At 42.5% G+C, this 26,404-nt stretch overlaps 1 protein-coding gene across 3 annotated transcripts; it reads left to right on the forward strand.

Annotated features, from left to right (window-relative positions):
• Positions 1–8,943: 8,943 nt before the first annotated feature.
• On the forward strand, positions 8,944–24,708 carry tmcc1b (transmembrane and coiled-coil domain family 1b). 3 transcript variants are annotated; one of them, XM_085406651.1, is made up of 8 exons: positions 8,944–9,088; positions 13,413–13,586; positions 16,087–16,130; positions 18,169–18,946; positions 21,309–21,728; positions 22,937–23,421; positions 23,500–23,635; positions 23,717–24,708. In XM_085406651.1, exons 4-8 carry the CDS (start codon positions 18,347–18,349, stop codon positions 24,029–24,031), a joined length of 1,956 nt encoding a protein of 651 aa, XP_085262777.1. In that variant the 5' UTR covers positions 8,944–9,088; positions 13,413–13,586; positions 16,087–16,130; positions 18,169–18,346; the 3' UTR covers positions 24,032–24,708. The 3 variants fall into 3 exon arrangements, with proteins under 3 accessions (XP_085262777.1, XP_085262779.1, XP_085262778.1); XM_085406653.1 differs by having other exon boundaries at positions 18,684–18,946; XM_085406652.1 differs by lacking the exon at positions 8,944–9,088 and adding an exon at positions 11,970–12,070.
• The last annotated feature ends 1,696 nt before the right edge of the window (positions 24,709–26,404 follow it).

Raw genomic sequence — 26,404 nt, forward strand, 5'->3', positions numbered from 1 at the left:
TGATCAACAATAAATTTAGAAATTGAAAGAATAAATTTTGTGCTAACCATGTTTTACATCATACCAAATTTACTTTTATTGATTTTGCCTCAAATATGTGTGTGTGTGTGTGTGTGTGTGTGTGTGTGTGTGTGTGTGTGTGTGTGTGTTTGTGTTCAAATCATAATAATGGCAGTCAGCATGGAGGTGTAAGGATGTAATCTTTTAGTAGATGTTTAGATCACTGAAAACTGGTTTACGTAAAGCTGAAAAACCGAGAAACAGAAGATTTTGAGAAGAGGTGAAAAAAAGAATAGAATTTAAACATTCGATTTTAGACATGGGTGTGGGTAATTATCCCGAACAAAAGGGAATTAATTAAACTTAGTAGCATTTAGTTGTGTTATTATTCAGCTTGAATTGTTTGATATAACTACCAGTGTTAGAAAAAAGGAATCTATTGGGAAGAACTCAAAATTTTCAAAAAGTCATAAATTGACAAGAAAAAAAATTGTACAGAGACAAAGTGGTAAATTCAGGATTAAATAAAGGCACATTTACAAGAAAAAACCTCAGAAACATTTGAAATTTTCTGAGTTTTCTTTTTCCTGCTGAATTTGGAACTTTTTTAAACCTACATTTTGTTTTTTTTAATCGCAAACTCGATGGTTATTTTTCCCATAAATATTTTAATCTTCTTATTTCTACTTTCAGTAGCCCCAATGCATATGTCGTAATGTCGTATTTCTCAGTGGTGCGCAAACACAAAAAACAGGATAACAGAGCTGATTAGTCCAGTACATGCTTATCATACACAACAAAGACTTCTCCCGCTACAGGTTGACATGGCAATGAATGATTGGTCAACAGTTTGAAAAGGGGGTGGTTCTGGAGATTACCTTTGAAATCATTTTACAAAAGCACCGTTATATAATAATTAAAGGTGTGATGCCTTGCCTCCATTTGCTGTATGTTGCAGTGACAGTTTCTCAATCGTTTTTCAAACTTTGTGATGATTTGTGATGATGATGCAGTGGGTGCTGTGCAAACACCTGCAGCAGTGTGATTGATGTTTAGCCTAAAACTTTGCTGACATTCAAATGTGACCATCAGAGTGACTTAAATTGGTAAGTTTCAATAGCCTAAATACCATCTCACATCTGTCTTATTAAAGGTGGTGTGTCCGGCGACTCACTGTTTACTTTTAAACAAAAGATTTGTTAATGATTAATTTTAAAATGTAAATTATTCATTTGGAATAGATCATAAAAACCCAGCAGACCACATCAATCAAATCAAAAAGTCTGAATATATTTAATATTCTAATTATTCTAAATCAAACACTTTTCATTTAGTGTATGAATATTGAATATGCATTGATAATATTGAATTTAGATTCACTAGATTAAAAAAAAAGATTAATGGTTAATAATCAGATATTAAAACTACTGGAGTGTTTACACGTGTAGCATCTGTGGATCTATTGTTAAACAGTTTTCTGAACAGTTGATATTTACTGCACCTTCTAATTGATGCATGTGCTCACAGATCAAGGTGTGATGGGCCCTCTTGTGGTCAAACATTGTAAACAAACATTTACTCAGTTTATTTCCTTGCAGGATAAAGAATATTCACTCCTTCCTTTATGAGCGGATGGTGAGTTTTTGGTTACTTGCCTTTTGCGACCCAACATTAACCCTACTACAACACCAATCGCACCTCCTGGTGAAAGTGGTCAGGTCCTGCGGCAGACTCAGTACCCTCAGTTCCCAGTGTTTCCACAATACGTAGTTCCCACACTTATCACACATGTTTATGGTATTCCCTACTACATCCGTAGCTTCCCTCAGGTACCGTTGCAAGCTTTGTAAACTAAGAAGTGCCTGCACTTCCCTACCCTGAATTCTCATTTAGGCCTCATGTCTTGTTTCCCAGACGTGAACTGCCTCTCCATAGTATCCACAATATCCATTTCCTCTGTTCTCACAATTCCCTGTGGGACCTGGAATTTTCCATCCCACAACCCCATCTCACCCTCTTGCCCCTCCTCCATGACTGTGGTTTTTGTAACCATACCTGTGGCCACAAATGATCACAAGTCCAATAAGTTCCCCACTTGCCTGTTTCTAGTATTTTCTCAATATACTTTTCTGCCATTCCCTAACAAACTGCTCGTATCTCCAAAGGATCAAACTCAAACTGCCGAGCATCTTAAACCTGTAAATCCAGAAGCCCACACCACAATACCCGAACACTCAGACTAACCAGATGCCTGTGGTGTGTCCATCAACATACTGCTGTTACTATGTCAACAACAGTGTTGCCACCGCTCAGAAGCCTTTGACTCAAACATTTTATCATCCACACCCTTACAAGTAATGACATTATGTTCCTCGTGAGGCTGCCATGCCAGTATTTCCTGATCCTTCAGCCACACCTCTTACCAGCACAGCTCCATCAGCTCAGAGAATTTCAGCCTGTCTGCCGTGTTTCCTCTTTGCCCTTTCCTTTATCATCGGAGGCCAAAACTGGATACACAATCATTGACTGAATTTGTTTAAAACACTCATACTCAACTGTTTTGTCGTGTTTTTCAGTCAGTCCATCACCTATCCTTTGGCATTCCTTAATGTGTACATTTATGCAGGATTGCTTTCTTTCATCTGTACGCTGTGAACAGGTTGCTGTACATTTTACATTAACTCACTGGCAACTGGATGACAGCAAATTATTTTCAGTAACTATGTTGCTGTAGTTTAAGTTGCAGTAAAATTACTGTAAATACTTTTTACATTAACTTAATAGCATACAGCTGCCAATAACTTATTTTATTTTATTATTCAGTCTGTAAGAAAATTATTGTATTTGTTGTTTTTATTTATTTTTTAATTATAGCAACAGAAGTGTCACAAAAGTCACTCTAGTTGAGCACTGCAAACCACATCTAACTTTCCATAAAATAAAATATAAAATCACAATTAGTCACGAAGACCTGTCACTACAAGATGCTTTTTAATTGTTAAACGTACAATTAAAACAAATTACAACAAATAACAATTATACTCATATATGGCGTCTTTTCGCTTGGTCTTAATATTAATAACTAATAAACACGCCTGGCTGTCCTAATATCTGCAACAGTAACACAGTGCTCTTATCATATCAAATCAAACATTCACCTGATGATGGTATGAGATGCAGAAACAGAGATTCACTAAAGTTATTAGTATTAGCTATTAGTTTAGCAGCATCACTAAAATTAAAAACATGTTAAAAAGTTAGGCTTGACTATTGAAACCCTTTATTTCAGGCTGTTCTACAAGCTACCTGAAAAACCTTCAGTTAATCCAAAATAATGCAGAGAAAGTACTAACAAGGGATAGAAAGAGACACAATATTGACCCAATATTGGCTTCTCTTCACTGACTCCTGTTAAATCCAGAGCTGAATTTAAAATCTTTACCCTCACATTCAGGGTACATTCATAGAAACATAATCCCAACAGAAACTGCTCTCAGGCTGCAGGCCTGTTTTTAAAAGTAGAATTCAACGCAAAACTGTCACGGTCTGGCTGGGGCAGACCGTATGTGTTGCAGAGGAGGACTCAAACGCAGACCAAAACGTGGTGTGGATTAACAAAACAAGCCGTTTGAGGTTAGCAACGAGGGTACAAAATAATAGGGCATAGGTGAAAACTAAACAATAACCTAAACTGGGAGAACTAATAACAAAACATGAAAAACCTTAACCATAGTGAACTGACATGGGTACCTGGAGATGAGACATGGATGAGCAGACGACCTGACAAAGAATGGCTGAGAGCACACAGACTAAATGGACACAGGAGGATAATGAGGGAAGTGGCAACACATGGGGAACCAGCTGACACACATGAACATAACGACGTGACAATGGGAGAGTAAAACTGAACACGATGAACACAGACACACCAGACCTCTTCACAATAAGACAGGAAACAGTGAGATATAAACATGACAACCTGGACTGACAACATACGCCACAGACATAAAATACATGAAAGCAGGGGAGACTTAACATAGTGGAAACACGAGGGGAAAATAACTAGTAAAACCTAGGCATGATAATGATAAACTTAGGAAACCTGAAGGCTACATAAACTAAACACAAAACGCTGGGTCAGCAGACCCAGGATCATGACAGAGCCCCCCCTTCAAGGGCGGATTCCAGACGCCCAAAACCCCGAAAAGACAAAACAAAAAGACAACCCACCAAGGGCGGGCGGCGGGGGCCCAGGACGGAGGGCCAGAAACAAGGCCACAAAACCAAAATGTCCACCAAAAGCAAAGGAGTGCAGGGAACAGTTCATGACTCCTCAGGGGGCCGACCCGGAGGGTGACGGTCCAGAAAGTCATAGTCCATGTGATCAGGGGGCCGGCCCGGGGGGTGACGGTCCAGAAAGCCATAGTCCATGTGATCAGGGGGCCGGCCCGGGGGCCGACGGCATAGCAGGTCATAGTTCGAAGGTTCAGGGGGCTGACCCCGATGGTAACGATGTCCAGCTAACGGCCCGGAAAGCGGCCGGCGATTCCAAGGGGCAAAACGCGGCTTGGGCGGCGGCAACACAGCCGCAGGACCAGGCGACGGCGAAGACTCGGAGGCCGGAGCCGAAGCTTGACCAGGCGAAGACGAAGACTCGGAGGCCGGAGCCGCAGCAGGCGACTCGGAGGCCGGAGCCGCAGCAGGCGACTCGGAGGCCGGAGCCGCAGCAGGCGAAGCACGGGCTGGAGCCGCAGCAGGCGAAGCACGGGCTGAAGCTGGACCAGGCGAAACAGAAGCAGAATCTGAAGGTGGCTGGACGGGCGACTCGGGCCCCCCAGCTGACGTGGCTTGAGGCTGAACGGGCTCCTCGGGCCCTCCAGCTGACGTGGCTTGAGGCTGAACGGGCTCCTCGGGCCCTCCAGCTGACGTGGCTTGAGGCTGGTGCGGTTCACCTGAACCCCCAGCTGACGTGGCATGAGGCTGGTGCGGTTCTCCTGAACCCCCAGCTGACGTGGCATGAGGCTGGTGCGGTTCTCCTGAACCCCCAGCTGACGAGGCATGAGGCTGGTGCGGTGCTCCTCGGGCCCTCCAGCAGACGAGGCATGAGGCTGGACGGGCTCCTCGGGCCCTCCAGCAGACGAGGCATGAGGCTGGACGGGCTCCTCGGGCCCTCCAGCAGAAGCAGTGGCAGGACCAGTAGGTGCCGAGACTACTGGCTGAACAAAAGGCTGAGCAGGTGATTGAGCAAATAACTGAGCTGAACAATGGGGAGCTGGCTGAGCAGCACAGTGGGCTAAGGGCTGAGCTAACGGAGGCACAGGAAAGTGAACTGTGGACTGGGCTGCTAACAGAGCTAATGACTGAGCTATAGACTGAAAAGCATGCAGTAGTGATGGTGGTGATGGTTGTGGACTGAACTCTCCTGAGCCTTTAGCAGAAACAGGGACGGGTGCAGGCACGTGCCGGACACTAGCCACTCCCACCCGAGGAGTAGGTACGGGTGCGGAGACGGGCTGTATCCTGGCTGACCTCACCCTGGGGACCGGAACAGGCACCGGCAACGGCTGGGCAACTGCCCTTCCCACCTGAGGAGCTGGTACGGGTGCAGAAAGGGACAGAGCCTCAGCCGGCCTGGAAACCAGAGCAGGGACCAACTGGGCCTCAGCCTCCCCCACCCGAGGAACTGGTACGGGTGCAGAGGTACGCTGGGCCCGAGCTGCCCCGGGAGGAGGAACACGAGCAGGAAAAGGAGCGGGCTCAGAAAAAACAGTCCGAGAAACGGCAGGCTCAGGGTCGACAAAAATAGATCTATCAAAAATGAACCCGCCGTCCACTTCATGTTTTGCAGTCTTAGTATTAGCAGTCCTTGTTTTAATAGTTTTCGAGATCCTTGGGTTAACAGTTGTAGAGTGAGCTGACTTGGGGATGACTGAACCAGACTTAACAAAACCTGAACTGACAGAACCTGAACAGACGGAAGTGGAACTGAGTGTGTTTGTCCTGGTAACGTAATTAACAGTCTGTCCTTTAACCCTATGTGCAGGCTTAGGCGAGCGGGAATTGCTTTTCATCCCTCCCTGTGTAGAGGGAGTAAAACAAAACGGATCCTCCCAGTCCACGTCGTCATCCATAAGGGAAATTCCCCATGGATCGGAAGTGAGCCGATTGTTTTTAATGTCAGACGGGACGTGAGAATAAAAGTCATTTTCACTCACCACCGTGAGCTCGGCATTGTCCAGTTTGTGGCGACGGGCGCGCCGCTTCCTTCGAGCGGAGGAAGCCGGCGGAGCGAGCGACTGAGCCCTTGGTGCACAGAACGGAGACACCGAGGCTGGAGCGTGAGCACCTGAAGCCACACGGAGGACTCCCACCTGAAGCGAGCGAGGCTTAGATGCAGGCAGCGCAACAGGCGGGGACTTTCGGCAGCTCTTGGGACCTCCGAGAGCTAGCCGAGTCCCGTGGAAAATGCGCTCGTAGTCGGGGGTACGCCACGGCTTCCAGCGGAGCTCCTCCTCCAGCTGGGCGAAGGCTGCCTCCCGACGCTCGTAAAGCTCGCGGTCTGCTGAGTCCATAGTGGTCAGGTCGTACTGTCACGGTCTGGCTGGGGCAGACCGTATGTGTTGCAGAGGAGGACTCAAACGCAGACCAAAACGTGGTGTGGATTAACAAAACAAGCCGTTTATTGAGGTTAGCAACGAGGGTACAAAATAATAGGGCATAGGTGAAAACTAAACAATAACCTAAACTGGGAGAACTAATAACAAAACATGAAAAACCTTAACCATAGTGAACTGACATGGGTACCTGGAGATGAGACATGGATGAGCAGACGACCTGACAAAGAATGGCTGAGAGCACACAGACTAAATGGACACAGGAGGATAATGAGGGAAGTGGCAACACATGGGGAACCAGCTGACACACATGAACATAACGACGTGACAATGGGAGAGTAAAACTGAACACGATGAACACAGACACACCAGACCTCTTCACAATAAGACAGGAAACAGTGAGATATAAACATGACAACCTGGACTGACAACATACGCCACAGACATAAAATACATGAAAGCAGGGGAGACTTAACATAGTGGAAACACGAGGGGAAAATAACTAGTAACACCTAGGCATGATAATGATAAACTTAGGAAACCTGAAGGCTACATAAACTAAACACAAAACGCTGGGTCAGCAGACCCAGGATCATGACAAAAGCCTTCAGCTATCAGGCCCGTCTCCCTTCTAACCAGCTCTTAGTTTGAATTTGAAACACAGACACAACCTTTACTTTTAAGATTAGGTTTAAACGTTTCTTTTCGATAAACCATTTAGGATCAGATGACCCTGAACAATTGCTACAATAGGTTTAGGCTGCTGTGAGACCTCTTATGACACTCTGAACACTTCTTCTCCACTCCACTCTCACCTCTCTACACCAGCCTGTGTTTATACACCACTACTGCGTGACATTAAACTGTATTTCTTTTGTCTCCTGTAGTATGTTTTGGCCCTTGTCTCACTTTGTTCTCCTTTATTCTTTTCTCTTTCCCCTCACTCCCCAACTGGCTGCCGCTCCCCTGCCAGAGGTTATGTCTTGGTAAAAGAACGTTTTTCCTTCCCACTCTTGCAAAGAGGTAGCTCTTAGAGATCGTCTGATTCTTGGGGTTTTCTCCGAACAATAGAATCTGTACCTTACAATATAAAGCACCTTCAGACAGCTGTTGCTGTGAATTAGTGATTTATAAATAAAACTTAATTACCTCAGAGCCTGTCAGGGGGACAGCAACCTTAGCAGAGATACCCAGACCTCTCTCTCCCTAGCCACGTCCTCTAGCTCTTCTAGTGGGACCCCATAATATTCTCAAGCCACCTGAGTGACTTAATCCCTCCACCGTTTCTTGGATCTGCCTCTAGGTGCCCTCACAGTAGGATATACACAAGACGCCTTAATTAGGAGGTACCTGAGTGTTTTAACCACCTCATCTGTCTCCTTTGATGTGGAGATATTCCTGTAAACTTAACTTGCATGGTTTCTTTCTCAAGATGAATGTTGTTTGATAACAGAATAATCTTAAATTTATCTTCTAGTTCAACTGATTGATAAACCCAAAACTGAAATTCTGCATCTATGTTGTCATTAACCAGTCACATTTACATATATTTAGCACAAAAGTAAGGAAATATGTGTTTGGTCTTTCTTTGAGAAGAATGCTTCTTGGCAATAAAACTTATGCCACTGGAAAACCTGTTTATTTTACCTGACATGGTGACACATCTGTAAGGAAAATGCATTTGTGAGTTGTGCAGCAGACTTGAGTATGTTGGTTGCATCCATGAAAAACTGGCCGAAAACGTCTGTGCCAGAATCAAACAGCTTAATGTTTTGAGCTTCTGGTCTTTATCAGGACTGGTTGTTGGCAACATGTGCGCTGTACCTGAACATGTGGGTGAACATTATGTTCAGCGTTGAGCCCAGAGTCGGCCTAGCAATTAGATCATAGGGTCAAAGTATGGAGAAGATGCAGAGAGAGAGAGGTAATTGATCTGCGATCAGTGGCAATCACACATTTCCAAGCTGTTTGGCACTGGGAGAGACGTTTTGACAAACTTTTCATGCAACCCACAGACTCAACTCTGCTGCTCTAACCACAAATGTATTTGCCTTACAAATTTGGCTCCATTTAAAGGGATATAAACAGTTTTTTTTTCAATGATGTAAGATTTATTCCCCCCCAAAAAAGAAGCATTGTTAGAACAGATACATAATCGACCAGGTTTCTATACTGTTTTGTGTTACGTTTATATTCAGGGTACAAATACAGACCCTAACATTCCCAAACAAAATACTGAGTTAAATTTAAGAGAAAATATCTGCAGCCACGCCTGAAAACATTTACTTGAACAGTGCAAGGTCAGGGACGTGTGACCCAGCAGTCAACCTGCTCACCTGCGTGGATCACACGCGCGAAGGATGGGCGAGAGCTCGGCACTGCTCTGACGTCGAGCACGCTATTTGACGTCACCGTGGGAGTGTCCACCATCGGGAGAAATGAACGGTCATCAACACAATCCTCTGAGCGCTCATGTAAGTTGATACCCGCAAAACACACATTTTTTTTTTAAATGTGAGAAGCCTCGTATGAATGAAACGTGTTTCCTCGTGCTGTCGCCCGCCGTGCAGGCACTCCAGGGCCGGTGGGTTAATTATCCGGTTGCCGCTGCCGCCTGGCGATGAGCCTGTTTGCTGCCTGTAGCTAACCATGGCTGAAGCGATGTTGGTTAGCTTTGAGAGCCTAGCCAGCCTGCTGCTAACTGACAGCTGCGAGTGGTCAGGCGGCGAATAAGCGCCTGATTTACCAGCCAGGGTGTTCAGGGTGGGCGATGTGGAGTGTATTTACATGTGTGTGCTCACGAAAAGCGAACTGATTGCTCATGTTGTAACTCGTCAGGGTTCAACTTTGGGGACAACACCCAGCTGGATTCAGTGACGATATATGTATGTTTTTTTAACAGTCGGGATATTCGAGGAATATAACATTTAGCTAAAACTAAAGGATTTTGTCCATCAAGCCCTGGTACAAAGAGTATTAGCTAACGCAAAGCTGCTCTGCGAGGACTAAATACGCCACCATGAAATACAAGAAGGTGTGATTAAGAAAGCCTGGTGGGAGTAGGTGACAGATGGCCACCCAATACCTCCAATGTAAACGTGTTCGAGATTTTCACACCTGTCGGGACCGTCCCCGCCTCCCCCTCTCCGGTGCTGATGCTGTCAGTTTATTTCTGCTATTATGGATTTTGATGGTTACATTTCATATGGCAGGAGAGTTTCCAGTGTTCATGACTCAGTATCTTGGTAGCCTATTTGTTGTTTGGGTATGACTGCATAAGGTTTCATTGTCATTATGCAAGCATAATGAAATTATAGCTATACATGGTGCATAAAACATAAATACACCTGTGTGTGTGTGTGTATATGTACACACAATATATATAAAGATATGTAGTTTTGAAGGATGTAAGCAATGAGACTGGGCAAGAATATTGCATGTTAGCACTGAACATGACTTATTTACTTATTAACATTCGAATAATGCACATTAAAGAGTGATTTACAGATTTTGATGCACATAAATTAGATAGAAATATGTAGAAATATTTTATGAGCGGTATGAACGTGTGCAATTGAGCAAAAAAAACATTGCACATCAGTGCTTTACATACTGTACATACTGTTGATTTATATATATATATATATATATATATATATATATATATATATATATATATATATATGTATATATATATATATATACACACAACATATATACACAACATTATATATATATATATATATATATATATATATATATATATATATATATATATATATATAATGTTGTGTATATATGTTGTGTGTATATATATATATATATATATATATATATATATACACACACACCATATATACACAACATTATATATATATATATATATATATATAAATTTAATGCTGTGTATATATGTTGTGTGTATATATATATATATATATATATAATGTTGTGTATATATGTTGTGTATATATGTTGTGTGTGTGTATATATATATATATATATATATATATATATATATATATATATATATATATATATATATATATATATATATATTGTATATATATATATATATATATATATATATATATATATTGTATATATGTGTGTATATATATATATATATGTTGTATATATGTTTGTGGAGTGTGCAGAGCTAGATAAAGTGTATGAGAGGGTGTCAAGAGAGGAACCGTGGTACTGCATGAGGAAGTCATGAGTGGCGCAGAAGTGTGTGAGTGTGGTGCAGGACATGTTCGAGGACAGTGAGTCAGTTGTGAGGTGTGCGGTAAGTTCAAAGTGGGGTTAGGATTACACCAGGGGTCGGCTCAGAGTCCCTTCTTGTTTGTGGTGGTGTTGGACAGGTTGACAGGCGAGGTCAGGCAGGAGTCTCCATGGACTATAATATTTGCAGATGACACTGTGATCTGTAGTGAGAGCAGGGAGTCTGGAGAGCTGGAGGTATGCTCTGAAGAGGAATGAAAGTCAGTAGACGCGAGACAGAATACAGTGTTTGAATGAGAGCAAGGCAGGTGGAATGGTGACATGCAAGGAGTAGAGATAGTGAAGGTGTTAATGTTAATACCTGAGGTCATCCATCCAAAGCACCTGAAAGTGCACAAGACAGATAAAGAAGACGTGTGCAGGCAGGGTGGAGATGAACGTCACGGGTGATCTGAGACAGAAGGATAGCAGCAAGTGAAAGGGAAAGTTTACAAGATATAGATATGCATAAGTTAGTGACAGAGTTCAGCAGTGCTACAGCTTCTGGGAAGAAGTTGTGTTTCAGTTTGTGTTTGTGGGTGTAAGTGTATGACGAGGCTCTTCTAGAATAACCTGTAATAATGACATTAATAGCCATGTAGTGTAATAAACAGCTACTAAATGTGTATTAACGCTTTGTTTTGTTGAAAACGGGGAACTCCTGCAGAACTGCTGCTATCACTGGAGAGCCTGTCATAAACACCTGTCACCTTACACAGCGGTCATCTTCTGGTTTATACATTCAAATCAGGGATGTTGGGTGAACTTTAATATGAAGCCACATTACAAGGCGTGGCAGCAATGAGAGGTGATGCTAGCCTACACTCTGTTCTTTGCAGGATACACACACTGTTAAATCAATCAGGTCTCCTGACAACACAAAAACAACACAAACTGGCTTTAAAGAGTTTCGGCTTCTGTATGTAGGTTGTAAAACATTGACTGCATTTTAAAGAGCTTCACGTGAGCTCCGGTGTGATGTGGGCAGGGGTTTGACACTGCGATATGTGCTGTTATCATGAATTTTAAGCATGACCTCGCTCCGCTTAACACCAACACCGGTGTGCACCGTGGAGTGAAATAAACGCCCTCCGGCTCCTTTACGTTAGCTTGCCCGGTTAGCCACCAGTGGAGAAGCCAAGCCTTCAATTCGGGGAAAGCGATGTTTTCTGACTTTAGCTGGCACAAGGGTTTGTACCACTCTGAAGTAAAGCCGTAGATTTAACGATTGTTTTGTGAAAATGTCCAACAGTAGTTTTTTTAAAGCCCGGACCCACGAATATAAGCTAGCGAGCTGCTAATTCCATCCTCTTCTTATCTCTGGCTAATGTTAAACCGCTGGGCTCGGACTATTTGCAGTAACTCAATAACGGCACTCATACAGACAAGTATGTACATACATAATTTAGTTTATCACAGCATCTCCTTTTCAATTTTTAAGTACAGGCGTTACTACAGTTACGTCACATGTAATGACACCGAATGCACCTGTAACCCCTCGAGTAATGTAATTACCTAGCCGGGGCTGTGTGGTGATGGGTAAACGACGGGCGGCTTACGTGGTTTTGTCAGGGTGTTTTCTTTTCCTACCGTCCTTTATTTCACAAAGAATGAGTGCAGAGAGGAGTTGTTCAGGTGATATGAATCAATCACGAACACGAACAAAAACAACAGAAACATGCCGGGACCATCATTAATTCATGGTAGAGCTTAAACGTACTCAACCACCTCTCTGGTTGAGAAAATGAAAAAAACATTAGCACAGTACAGTTTGATTTAACTCTCTTAACTTCATTGAAGCGAACTGAAGTAAGTGTCAGTGCTATAAATACATTTAGCTGAGCCTTTTTGTCTTGACAGGATCATTTTGGTGCTGTAGTATATTTAAAGGAGACTTTTTTTTATTAGTAGGCACAGATCCTTTTCACTCCTTGTGCTTTGATTGTGGCAGATTATTCTTACAGACAGCGATGTTTACATCTGTGTCAGTGTCGCATTATTTTATTGTAGATTTGCCTCCGTAAACCTGTCCAGCACATAATCCCTCTGGGCTATGCAGCACTATTAATTAACATTACACAGTTAATTAAGCTAAAAGTCCTCAGGGGGGCGGGGGCCCTGCGCTCTACAAAATTAAACTACATGTTTTCATTCCGCCATCCAACGAGTTGTATGAGCTTCCTGACATAGGGGGGATGGCTGTAACCATTTGTTGTGGATTGAATATCGGATATTAAATGGCCTTGGTTTGTTGTGTGTGCTGTTAGGGGCAATCCTTGTGGTTTTTAATTTAAATCCTCATACATCAATTTCAGCAGCACTGCAAGAACACCCTATTACAGCTTTGCTTTATAAGATTGTTAGAATTAATTATTGGTGCCAAATATTGACTCTACTTTTAGTGCAGGAGGATGGCTGCTTGTGGTCTTAATAATACAGATTATGTAACTGCTTGATTATTACCGCACATTAGTACACACTTTTGCATCTCTTTTTAATGCTTGTTTTTCTTGTTCTTCTTTTTCTTTGCAGCATGTGATCTTTCTAAATGTCCACGGAAACAGTTGACTGAAGTTTGACAGCTCTTCTGCCAGTTTTAATTTGGAAAAACGTACCCAGAGGAAGCAGTGCTGGATACTTGCCTGGATTACTTAGTCTTTTTCTGTGGCAATAGAATAGATCTATTGCACATGACCACATTTGAAGGTATGTCTTATCACCAAGTACACTCCTGCTGCAATGAATGCCCTTTTTGTCAGGATTGACATTGTTGGATCTTTTCACTTATCTATCTCTATCCCCAGTTAAATTAAGGAATAAACTAATGCATTCAACCTAGTTTATGGTAATGAGTGTGAATAAGAGTATTCAAGAGTATTTCTGAGGCCTCAAAACAGCTGATCATGCTGGAACTCACAGTGCCCTGGGAAGAGTGGATTGAGGAGGCCAATGAAAGGAAACGACGACTTGGAAGACTTTCTATGAGCCCATAGAAGTGGGTTGTAGGGGTTTGCCAGACGATCACTCTGCAAAGTCCTAGGCCGGCTGGGCGTGGCTGGGGCAGCCAAGAAGAGGGCCATCCAGGCTGTGAGTGAAGCGGCAGAGAAAGCCACAAGGTAGCTGTGGATCAAGAGGGCTGATCCGTGGGTAGCTACGTACCGCAAGTCGGGGCCTGATCACCCCCGGCTGGGTATGATGTTGTGAGACCCGAAACACCTGATGACCCCAGGATACATCACTGAAGATGCGTACCAGTGCATCCAGGAGATGTGTCTTTTATACTAGTAAGACACAGCTCCAAAAGGACTTGCTGACATGCTCCAAACAGGAACGCTGCTTGCATATTTCTGGTGTAGGAACTTGTGGGTCGTTTCAGGGCACCTTGAAACAACAACTGGTTGAAACAACAACAGCTGGTTTCAGTGGTTAAAAAATGAATCATAGCAGCATTGGTTTAAACTCTCTAAAGTCAATTAACCACCTTTTCTTTCCTGAAAAACGCTAATTTAGGAGAAGTGGAACGATGTTCCCTCTGTTGTGGTTTCATTCATCCTCGAGCTGCCTCGTGCCTGCCGCTTGTTCCTGCAGTGAAAACGTACCTCATGTAGATGATGTGCCCATGCAGCACTGTATGTACACAGAGTGATGGGCGAATGTTGGCTGACCCACTTCAAAGAGAACACTTTGCCCTCAGCCTGGAGGACTCAGATGCCTTTGTACTTTTATTGTAGATGTAGGACGTTGTCACATATCTGTGTCAAATATTTGTCTTCACACGAGTCTTGTAAGCGATTCAGAGTAATAATGTGTGGTCAAAGAGCTTCTGTTTCTCATATCAGATGAAATTTATGCTTTAATCTGTTGGATATGTTGTTATTTAGATAAATATAGTATTCAATACCTCTATGAGCAGGTAGCTCCTCTGAACTGAAGCAGCAGATACGAAAACCAAGAGCAACAACAGGAGTGAACCAAGATACTGGTTTAAAACTAAATAGCAGCGTTTTAATGTGTTGTTTCTGCAAGAAGCGGTTAAGGAGCTTCCTTTCGTTACTGAACTGTTCACCACCACCTACTCTTGAACAATGAGCTTTCTTCTCAGATGCTGCAGGTCTAAAAGCTGGACTAGCATGCAGTGAGTCACAGTGTCACTAATGGAGCATTTCAAAGGGTTTTCTGGGCCGGTTTGCTCTGCTGACTTGTTAAATGATACATACATAGCTGTGCTGACTCAAAGGATCATTTTTCTGTTTGTCTGCAAAGTAGCTCGTCCTCAATCACTTTAAGCCTTGGATGTTTTCTTTATGGCTCGATGAAACAGACGGTACATTGTGTCTCGCAAAACAGACTGTCTGACGGCTCATCATAAAGTTACTGCTGCAAAATAAACCGCATCACAGCCTTAGTGACATGCAGCGTCGACTGTAATGTTCCCTTGGTTATCATGCTTTGAAAGATGTATTAAAGGTGTAACGTAGCAAGTGAATATTTGATTTAGAAAACATCAAACCCTCTAATTGGTAATCCTCTGCTGTCCATAAGCACTCTGATTAGGGACAGGCGCGATCTCACATACTTGAAGCATGCAGAAGCACGGCTTGAGACCAGTTAAATTGCCTGTTAGTGATATAAGAAATCAGCATGCTTGAAAATTGTACTTAAAAATAATTGAGTTTAATTATTGTCAAAACATGCCCATGAATTCAAACAAAGAAGACTGTGTAGCGCTAACTCTGCTGTTTGGTTTGGAGCTTGTAGGACAAATGATTTGAAAAGTGTTTAAGTAGGAATCTCTCAGGCTTACATCCTCCCGTCTCGTATGTGTTGCAGATGAGCTGTGCAGTGACAGCTCCTTGGAGCAGTTCTAAGCTGCGTTCATGTTTTCATATTCATGAGCTGTTGTCTTGTCTTGCTGTTGTAGTGTATATCTAGTAGTTGTTATTCAACAGTAACAATGCGTATTAAACATAAACTTAGTGTCAGGGACTAAAGGTTTTAACCAAAGGTCCACTAGGCTGTTGACGCTTTCCGGTGGGCAACATGTTGGATGCTGATAAGTTGTTTATTGCAGTGCTGGTTTACATATCCATCATTCCACTCATTAGTGACTGAGTGGCTTTTGTTCAGCTCTGTTTTTCTCTTTTTCCTGTTATTTGAATATTGTAATTTATGTTTTTTATTTTGTCTGCGCTTCTGCTTCATTTAGCCAGTCCTGATTCGTGAGTCAGAAGAGGAGAGGCTGGGCTGATGGTAAGCTCTCTTACAAACTATCTAACCTTCTCTATTGCTCTCATCCTCACTCTGTCGTTTCATGTTGATAAACCCAAAGAGCTGTGTTCAGCACAAACTGACATTTAAAAGCCGAGCACTTGGAGTGGCCCTCTATATTACAGGATGTAGCCTTCTCATGAAATGAGAAGCAAAGTGGGGAGGCCGCTGTGGATCGTGGAGCACCTTACTCAGTTGAGAAATAGATTGTAGTCACTCTCCATTTAGATCTTCATTTATGTTTATTTTACGTTTAGTTTGTTGTGGTCTCTTTGTTAGCATCTGAACATTCTCAGTTACGTTGATTATTTAGTTCTGTAAGGAACACTTTCTGAAATGTAATAATTCAATGATTTTATACATAAGGGCAAAAATAAAGAATGGACACTATCTGCACATGTGCAGTATATCAGATATGAGCATTTCAGAAACTGTACTTGTTTATTTCGTAGATTTTATGTTTTTGCTTTACTGGGTTGACACAGTCATGACACGAAACACGCAGTATAGCTTTCTGGTGATGATTCTGGTGTTTTTTTTCCCTTACATATCATGTGAGTAATCTACTTTTAGGATCTCTTTGCAAAAATAAAATACTTAAACAAAGTTGATCCTTAACAGGGTGCTGATTGTGCTTTTAGGTTACATATAATGTCCCTTTGTGTTGCATTAATGTTTCCATGGAAGTGTAGTTATGTGCAGCTTTGCCACAGCCTCCATTCAAACTTACTCTTCCAAGTTTTGTGGCACATGCTCTGCTGTCATCAGGAAAAGCCCTCGAATAACAAGTTTGCTTTGCCTTACTGAACACAGAGGAGCTGCATGAGCACAAATTCCAGCAAACTTGTCAATTTTATTTTTAAAACACCAAATATCCAAATAGAACATTCACAGTCTCTCTTGGTCACAAGTTACTTTGATGCGTCTCCAGTTTAGTATTTTCTCGTCCTCTGACCAGTGGCAGATTGCCCTTGCAGCTATCACACACTGTTATTCTACCTGGTTAGCTGTAATTACATTCCATTCAGCTGTTAATGTGAGAAATAGTAAATGATTCACAGATTAGTTGCAGATTATTAATCACAATGTAGTGGTTTACACATTCACATTCACAAAAGGTCACCTGTTCAATTCCAGCTGGAGACACAAATTCCTTTTTTGGTTGAGTCAGGAAGGGCAAACGGTGTAAAGCTGTGCCAAATTAAACATGCGGCGCTGCCTGCTGTGACGAACCCTTTTGACAAGGAAGCAGGGAAACGTAGCTTTAGTTGTAGGTTAATAATATTTGCCTTATATGGCTTTTTACATCAAATCTTAATTGAATAATCATAGCATCCAGGATGTGTTAACCAATCTAGATGACACTACCTAGTGCACCAGCATCTAAATGTAAATAGCATTTGGGAATTAGTTTTATAACACAAATTCTTGCAAATTATATATATGAAGTTTAGTTGCAGATCTCAAAATGATGAACAAATACAAGAACAATAAATATAAGTTTTAATTATTCAGTTGTTCGGTGTTTTGAACCATTTGCTGTATTTGCCATCTCACCAAATAAGAATAACACGATAGATTAACACGCATGTCTGTGTTTTTGGACAACGAGAACAAGTGCCTCATTGATAATAACTGTGAGGAGGAAGGCTGCTCAGTCACCACAGGTCCCGTCTGAATATTATAACACATTTAAACCCCTTGATGAGCCACAGTGGGTGTTTTGTCTTTTTACTGAAACAGTGGCATTTAAAAAAATTAATATCACGCTAAAAATTACGACTGGTATACCAGCACGTCCAGTACATCTGCCCAGCACGAACCGAAATGGGTACCTATGTCTTTATCCAGATTGTGAACAAAAGTTAACTAAGAATCATGTTGACTGCAAAAAAAAAGGTCATGTCTGTGCCAACCCAGGTTTTTGTTGCTTAGTATTGTTTCCTATTCTTCTGCTGCTTATTATGTTCCTCACTCACTGCTGCATGTCATAATACATTTTATTTTCCTTTTGTGGTAGACAAGCATGACATTGAGCCAAGCCACAGATGCATGCCCACTCAAAAGGCCCAACTGAGCGCCATCCCCTCTGCTTCCCTGCTTTCAACCTGCCTCTCAGAGGGCGGGGTGTCGACGGGGTGTAGCTAGTCTCCTTCACACCCCGAGCAGGACCCTCACTGTGAAACTGGAGGTCTCAGATGGATCAGGGTAGTAGTGAGCAGAGTCCAGAGGAGCCGGACGCAGGAGGGCGAGCGGAGCCAGAGCTCGGCAGGAGGGCGTCGGAGTCAGAGCACGGCTTGTCCAAAATCACCCATAATGCCCTGGAGAACATGGGAGCGTTGGGCCATGGCCTGAAGCAATTCTTCCAGCCACAGCGCCGACGCTCCTCCGTTTCCCCGCATGACTCCGCCTCGTCCTGCGCAAGCGCCCCTCCCTCCGAACCCGCTGACGTAGGGTCAGAAGTAGGGGACACCCCCGCCTCCTCGGCCCTCCCTTTGGATTCTGACACCCCTGCCACTTCCGCCCCTCCTGCAGCTCTGAGCCGTGTCCTGCAGCAGATCCGAGGTCCACCAATGATAAAGCGAGGCACCAGCCTGCAGAGCCGCCGCAGCAAGGCGGGCGGCACTGGGGACCCTCCCCAGAAAGGTAGCCCACAGATCCACCGGCGCAGCACCCATGAAGCCCTGTTGCAGGCTGGACGCCCACGCTCCTCTTCGACCACAGACACACCCAGCAGCCCAGCCTTGGCTGACATGCTGCTGACCTCTGGTTACCACTCCACTGAAGAGCCCGACAAGGTGAGAGTCTTAGTTTTGATTCTTGTTGTAAAATCTGGCGTGTTTGCCCTAAAAAGTCTGAACTGAAACTTGCCAGTAAATAAAAGTGTTTAATGTCAGTAATAGTGTGTTATAGCTGGTTCAGGATCTGCCTCCAGTTAATGTAGTATTACTTGTCAAAATGCTTGTTTTACAAACTGTAATGTCGAAAGACAAAAATAGAACCAGAGTCTTTACTTATACTTAGTTTCTAATTTGAAAATGAGACATTTCCTGATTCACGGATGGAAACTGTAGTTCCAGAAGTCAGAATGACACTCACCTCTAACCACATACAAATATGTGCAGTGTACTGTGAAAGCACAGGATGTGAAGTACAACTCTCACTGCAAATCCTGACATCATTATACTGTATATAGAGATGAGGTCTAAACCTTCAGAATCAAGGTGCAATACTAAGGCTTTGCACTCAGGATTAATTTGTTTGGCTTATTTAAAAATAAACAGTTACATTTTAAAAATAAACACAAACTGACTCGCGCACTAATTTGTGTGCAGGAATGTCAAAACTAAATGAGTTGGACAAACTTGTTAAGAGGCCATTAATGCTTTAGATGCGCAGGGATGAGCTGCTGAATGGGGAGATGAGCTGTCAGCGGTGGAAGGTCAGAGATTGCCTTTGAGTGTTTGGTCACTATGTGCTTTAAGCCTTTCTAAATTTAGCTTTTGCTGTCCGAGTGTACTTCAGGTCAGAGCGGGCTTGCAGGGCTAAACAAACTCAAAACTTGTTTGTTTGACATTTAAGTACAGTTATGAAAGACTGCATGACCTCACAATGGCGGGAAACTCTCTTAAATTGATTATTCGGCAAAACCCCCCAAAACAACCTCAGAAATAAGAAGCGATGGTGGGGGGTATTAGCACGTCTCTAAATAGGTGATACACTTGGAATGTGGTTAATGATGCTGAACTTGTAATCAGCAGCTCTCAGCTAAAGTCTGCTTATGGCTGACAGTAAAAAAAGTCTCTCAATCTCTTTGTTGTTTACTTTTAGAAGAAGTAGACATTAAAAATGAAGCACAAATTCAGGTTAATGGATGAGTTTTCAGTTTGAGATGCACAAGTTTATATAAACAAATTGTAAATTTAAAGCTAGTTTTTGCATGTGGTCAAACATCACATCCATCAGCCTTGCAGTCCTTTACCTTTATAGTCGGCAGGTGTGTTGAATGTGGTTTTTTTTTTTTAGCCGGATACAAACCGACACCAGTCAGGATCACTGATTCAGAAATCATGTAGGAGGAAAATTTCATGATTTCTGAATATAAAAACTTTATTTATGCTGTTACAGAAGATTATTGTGATTATAGGAATAGGGTCACAATCACACATAAAACACGAGCTTTGTAGAAGATGTTACATTATTATGTAGCTGCTCTACGACTCACCCTTGTCGTTTCAAGTATATTCAACCCTGCAGTTGGAATTTGAAGTAGTCTTCCTGTTTTGCAGGTTATTAGATAGCATAACCTTGCATCACCTTTTTGGGTTTACGTCATTTAGTTGGCTGCAGTCGTGTTTTCAGTCATGGGTGTTGGCTCTCGTGTTTGTTGATTTTCTGTTTCAGATTTAATGTTTCTCTCTCCCGCGGCCTCAGGGTGAGGGTGTTCGTTTGTGGAGTCGGGTTACTTGTCCTGGACTTTGTAACTAAAGCACGTCACAGGGGGAACATTTAAATTGCTGTCATAGCAGCACCACAAAAATTAGTTGACTTGCTGCCTTTTGAATGATTTTTCTTTCCTTCTGTTTATCTATTTTATTGTACTTGTACCTTCTGGATTTGGAGCTGGGCAGTGACAGTTAAGGTGGAATTTTGTTGACAGGTGCCCTCTGCTGTTGTGAATATGTAGTTACAGATCACTCTGAAGGGTGCAAACGTGTGTGCATGAGTAGGTGAAAATAGTCATTTGTATACCTTCAGTTAGTGCTGATCAGTGTTGCCAGTTTTTGGCCTAAAAAAATCTTTGCAAATTAAACCTTAAGTTTAAAAGGAGCGATTCACAGGTTACTCAGCGTTTATAGGATGATTAAAACTACAAAATTGGCCCAGCAGGAGCAGTTTGTCATTTTGAATTGGACACAAATGGTGTGATCCAGAGACATTAGAGAAATGTATCAAAAACGATGTTGCCATTTATACAAATTGTGGAGTAGTTGATACTTTTACACTTTCAGTGCAGGACTTACTAAACTGATAAAACACATCTGTTTAGCACACTATATGAAACGAGGAGGTTAGTTTTAACTATGGCACAGTGATTTAAATGTTTTGATTATGTTTTAAGTGGTTAAATACTTTCCTCTTTCCACTTTTCTTGAACAGCTTGATCGTTACGATGCATCGGGCCCTGCTATATCACCCAATGCCCTCCCATACGGCGCAGATGGATATGACGTGGTTGACAGTACCCCAGACCCCCAGCGTACCAAGCAGGCCATTGCCCAACTGCAGCAGAAGATCCTCAAGCTCACAGAACAAATCAAGATAGAACAAACTGCACGTGACGACAATGTGGCCGAATACCTGAAACTCGCCAATAATGCTGACAAACAGCAGAGTGCACGCATCAAACAGGTGTTCGAGAAGAAGAACCAAAAGTCGGCTCAGACTATCCAGCAGCTGCAGAGGAAGCTTGAGCACTACCACCGGAAGCTTCGAGAGGTGGAGCACAACGGCATCCCTCGCCAGCCCAAAGACGTTTTCCGAGACATGCATCAGGGCCTGAAGGACGTCGGAGCCAAGGTCTGTGTTTTTTGTTTTTTTTTTGTTTTTTTTTAAGCGTCATTTAAATTTTTAGGTAATTTTTTTTCATAGCTCTCCAAAGCTTTGAAATCATCCTGTCCAAGTCGTTCTCCTGTAGTGCACTCATGCCTTAAAAAAGTGCCCTGACAACAGAACACTAAAATTCATATTATCTCAACCAAATAAGACAAACCTCTGCATTCTGCTCTCTTGCAAGGTGCTGTGGCATTTACCTGAAATACATCACTGCATGTAAATACTGCATACTTACTGCACATACTGCCAGTCGTTGTTCTCACTGTTGACTTTCTTGAAAAGCAGAACTCTGTTGAATAACTGATAAAATATGTGACTCGATATAGAGGAGTACAGTGGTAGTGGTTACCATTTACCTTCCATACTAATTATTTATGTTAAACCTTTGTGAATTTTCTCAGAGCAGCTCCCAGGTCACATGGAGGACAATGCTCAATGTTAAGACTGAAATGCATAAACATGAATAACAGACTAGTTATTTTTCTGGTGGAATCAATCCTCAAGTTCTCCATCTGATAGTGTTGCAGTAACATATTTGTGGCCTTTTTCCTTCAGTTTACTTGATAACAAACATCATACAATCTTAATCTGTGGCTTCACCGACCATTTGCTGAGTATCTGCTGCAGCACTTCACCTGGTTTAGCCATTTTTGATGATGCCATTGGAAGTGTCAGTGCAGTTGTACAAATCAGCCACGTAGATTAGAGGTGCAGAAGTAAAAAAATAGACTAGTCTTCCGTTTTTTAACTTTTTTTTTTTTTTTTTTTTTATTAAATTGTTGTGCGGAGTCTGCATTCTCCCTGTGGTCGTGTGAGGTTCCTTGGTTACAGCCAATTAATGGGTTAATGGATAATTCAAAATACATCCACAGATTTATCTGTGATTATCTGGACTGCTGAACTGTTCAGGTGTACTCTTATCTTCTAACCAGTGTCAGTTAGGATAGGGTTTATCACCTCTCACCTCAACTTGAAAACATACCAGTAAAAGTTCAAAATGTTGTTTAATTTGTGATTGACCCAGTCATGCACAGATCTGCAGATGTGCCAATTAAAAGTGTGTGCGCTCTGCAAACTGTCTCGATACACTTGGTGTTTAATGTAGCCAGAGCTTTTTTATAGTATATCACAAAAGCATTCTTGAGTATTGACTTGATCCTGTTTCACTACAGGTAACAGGAGGCCTCTCCAGCTTCTCTCAAGCAACTCATTCTGCAGCTGGAGCCGTGGTGTCCAAGCCGAAAGAAATAGCTAACATCATCCGTAACAAGTTTGGCAGCGCTGATAACATCGCAGCTCTGAAGGACTCTCTCGATGAAACCCAAGGAGATGAGGGCATTGGTCCTGGGGGAGCAAGGGCACTTGGAACAGGGGCCTTACCATCCAGCCCAAAGTATCCCAGTGATGATGACTGCTCTAGTGCTACTTCTGGTTCTGCAGGAGCAAACAGCACCCCTGGTGCCCCAGGAGGCCCCCCCAGCTCTAAGGGCAACACGCTTGATCATGCACAAGCCTCAGGCTTTGATGCTATACTCCACGAGATCCAAGAGCTTCGGGAAAACCAAGGTCGACTCGAGGAGTCCTTTGAAAATTTAAAAGCCCACTATCAGCGGGACTACACTATGATCATGGAAGGGCTGCAAGAGGAACGATACAGGTAGATTTGTCATGTGCTCTGCAGTATAGTCTGTTTATGTAGGACTTGTACCATTTTGTGAAATGTGCTGCTTTGCAGGTGTGAACGTTTAGAAGAACAACTGAATGACTTGACAGAACTGCACCAGAATGAAATTTTGAACTTGAAACAAGAACTGGCGAGCATGGAGGAGAAGATCGCCTATCAGTCTTATGAACGAGCGAGAGACATACAGGTAAGCCTCGCTTGGATGAACAGAACACGTGTGCTTCCTTATTAGAGCTCTGTCACCGACTCTTTTGTCTCTCACCTGCAGGAGGCGCTGGAGGCTTGTCAGACACGCATTTCCAAAATGGAGCTGCAACAGCAGCAACAGCAGGTGGTGCAGCTGGAGGGTTTGGAGAATGCCACAGCGCGGACTCTTCTTGGAAAACTAATCAATGTGCTGCTAGCTGTGATGGCAGTCCTTTTGGTGTTTGTGTCCACAGTGGCTAACTGCGTCGTGCCCCTGATGAAAACCCGCAGCCGCACACTTTCTACATTGCTCCTTGTAATTATCCTCGCCATCCTCTGGAGGCACTGGGATGCCATTTCAGAGTATATGCATCGCTTTCTTCTGCACCCCAGATGACCGGCCTGGAGAAGGTGCATTTAAGTAATTTAAACATGAAGGGACCGGAGGTGTGAAAGCGATAATAAAGGAATGACACTGGCCCATGTGGGAAGATGAATCTCAGCAGTCCTCCTTTTTCCAGCAGCTTCTCAAAACAGGAGGATTACAAAGCTGTCTGTCACTTTACTGCTCTATGAAATACGTTTCGAGGAGAATAAAAGTGGATAAGGAGAGAAAAGGCTGGATGTTTGATATGGACTTTCTATATCTGGTGCAATTGTGGCACGAGCATACTGTAAAAGGGTGAACGGGGCATAGTTGAAGGAGCGGGCTGAGAGAACTGCACACTTGATTTCTCTCTTCTGAGTGAATTTGTTTACATGTGGGAAAACATTTCATTGTTTCCCCACAGAAGAAAATATTATTCAGAGTTTTATTACTTTTCAACTGATTCAAGTGGTATTGTTTTGGAGTTACTGCTATTTTTAATACAGCCGATTGATGGATTTTTATGTTCTTTTTAACTGTAATGAGCCTACAGTGTTCTGCAGTCATAGTCGCCCACGCTCTCTTTTTTGTACTTTTTTTTTTCTGGTCTTGTGATTCAATTTTTTTTCCGTCTGCTTTTTTTCCCCTCTTTGCTCTCTTTTCAGATTTCAGCTTTTATGACCAACACTTCTTCTCTCTGCTCACTACACTCTAAAGAACGGGGTGCTTGCACATCAGCTACATTGCTCTGGGTCAGACACATGTGGGTTCTTGTTTCTTACTGGATGTGTGAAGTCAGTAACACTGGTAACGGCACAGCCAGGATATTACTATTATGAAATTTTGTGCTTGGAGTTGCAATCATGCAAACTGGACCCTACTATCCTGGTGGTTTTTCCACTGCAGAGGAATCATCTATGAACTCATTTAACATACTTGAAGAGCAGTTAAAGTGCTCAAAGACTCAGTGCTTCCGTACTGTTTCTATTAGTGACAATGAAATAGTAATACTTTTAGTTGGGGTTTTTCTTGTTTTTTATTTTTTAATTAAAGATAAATAAATTTGCTGTTTAAAAACTGAACTTGAAAGTCTAACTTCTCTCCATCCTCGGTTGTCTATAAAAATCTGTTTTATGGGGTCATACACCTTTAACATTAAAGAGGGTTATAGTCAAAATAATACGAAGGTAAAAAACACAAAAACTTTTGCTCGCTGGCATGATCAACAAACTGGTTTCAGGTGATTTGACCTTTTTGACATGAGAAGATGGGCATGGTCAGCAACATTACTCAGGTAGGCAACAGTGATCAGCCTGCACTAAGGGGGCTGTCAGTGTGCTATCCCTATGTCCCGTGCACCAGGGATGTCAGACTCTGTTTACATCGTGGGCCACGTAGAGCTGTGTTTGACCCTCTGTAGGCTGGATCGGTGAAATTCTCCTGCCAGTGTAAAGAAGTTTAACCACACATGGAATGATTCACATATCTTAGAAGAAGAAAACAGAAGTGCAGCTTCGACAGAACATCTCAGTTCTTCTAAAAAAAATAGATTCCGTAATAAATGGAAGAAATCTGTCAGCATGGCTCTCTGGGCTTAAACTGTAACACATAGATGTGTAAAATTACAGAAAGCTGTTAGCTTATTGCCCAGTAATGAAAAGTTTTTTTTTCTGTAGACCCTCTATAGAAAAAAAGAAAGTTCTATTTTAGATAGTGAAAAATGCAGGAAATGTTCTGTTATTTAAATGCTTATCTGTTACTTAGGTAAATTGATGTAGTATGAGAGGCCATGGAGGAAGTTTGTCACTAGTAAATGTAAAACGTGAAAATGCAGTTAAAAGTCCAAAATCTATACCTTTCTTCACATTTTACAAAGTGGGCCCGTAGGCCAGATTAGAGCCTCTGATGTGTCCCCGGCCCATTTGACACCCCTGCCTACACCACTACGCCATCCCCACCCAGACCCGTAGATACGAAGCAGAATAGAGCCATGCTTTCATGTTGTTTAAGACCAATTCTGACCTGATCATCTGAGTGTTGCAGCAGAAGTTGAGACTCATCAGACCCGGCAACATTTTTAAATCTTCTATTGTCACATTTTGTGTGGAGTTGTAGCCTCAGTTTCTAGTTTCCTCACCGGTGTGGTCTGCTGCTGCTGTAGTTTGGAAAAATCCCAGCAGATCAGCAGTATCTGAAATAATTCTGGCACATGCAATCATGCTACGTTCAAAGTCAGTTTGAGCTTCAGCAGCTCATATGGAGCCTGTCTACATGCCTAAATGCAGTGAGGTGCTGCCATGTGACTGGCTAAGATATTTGCAATGAAGATCATGTCAACAATTATATGTTAACCTTTCTCATCGTCTCATAAAAGGGTCGAGAGTGTACAGAAAAACAAAAAAC

The sequence above is a fragment of the Rhamphochromis longiceps genome, linkage group LG5 (assembly GCF_057381845.1).
Source record: "Rhamphochromis longiceps isolate RC_006_pf linkage group LG5, R_longiceps_female_GT1.1, whole genome shotgun sequence".
NCBI lineage: Eukaryota > Metazoa > Chordata > Actinopteri > Cichliformes > Cichlidae > Rhamphochromis > Rhamphochromis longiceps.

Excerpts from the sequence above, each read along its gene's own strand:
- tmcc1b (XM_085406651.1), top strand. The coding sequence starts at position 18,347 with ATGGATCAGGGTAGTAGTGAGCAGAGTCCAGAGGAGCCGGACGCAGGA. Across the intron at positions 18,947-21,308 it reads CCACTGAAGAGCCCGACAAG|CTTGATCGTTACGATGCATC; the intron begins GTGAGAGTCTTA and ends TTTCTTGAACAG. Across the intron at positions 23,422-23,499 it reads CTGCAAGAGGAACGATACAG|GTGTGAACGTTTAGAAGAAC; the intron begins GTAGATTTGTCA and ends GCTGCTTTGCAG.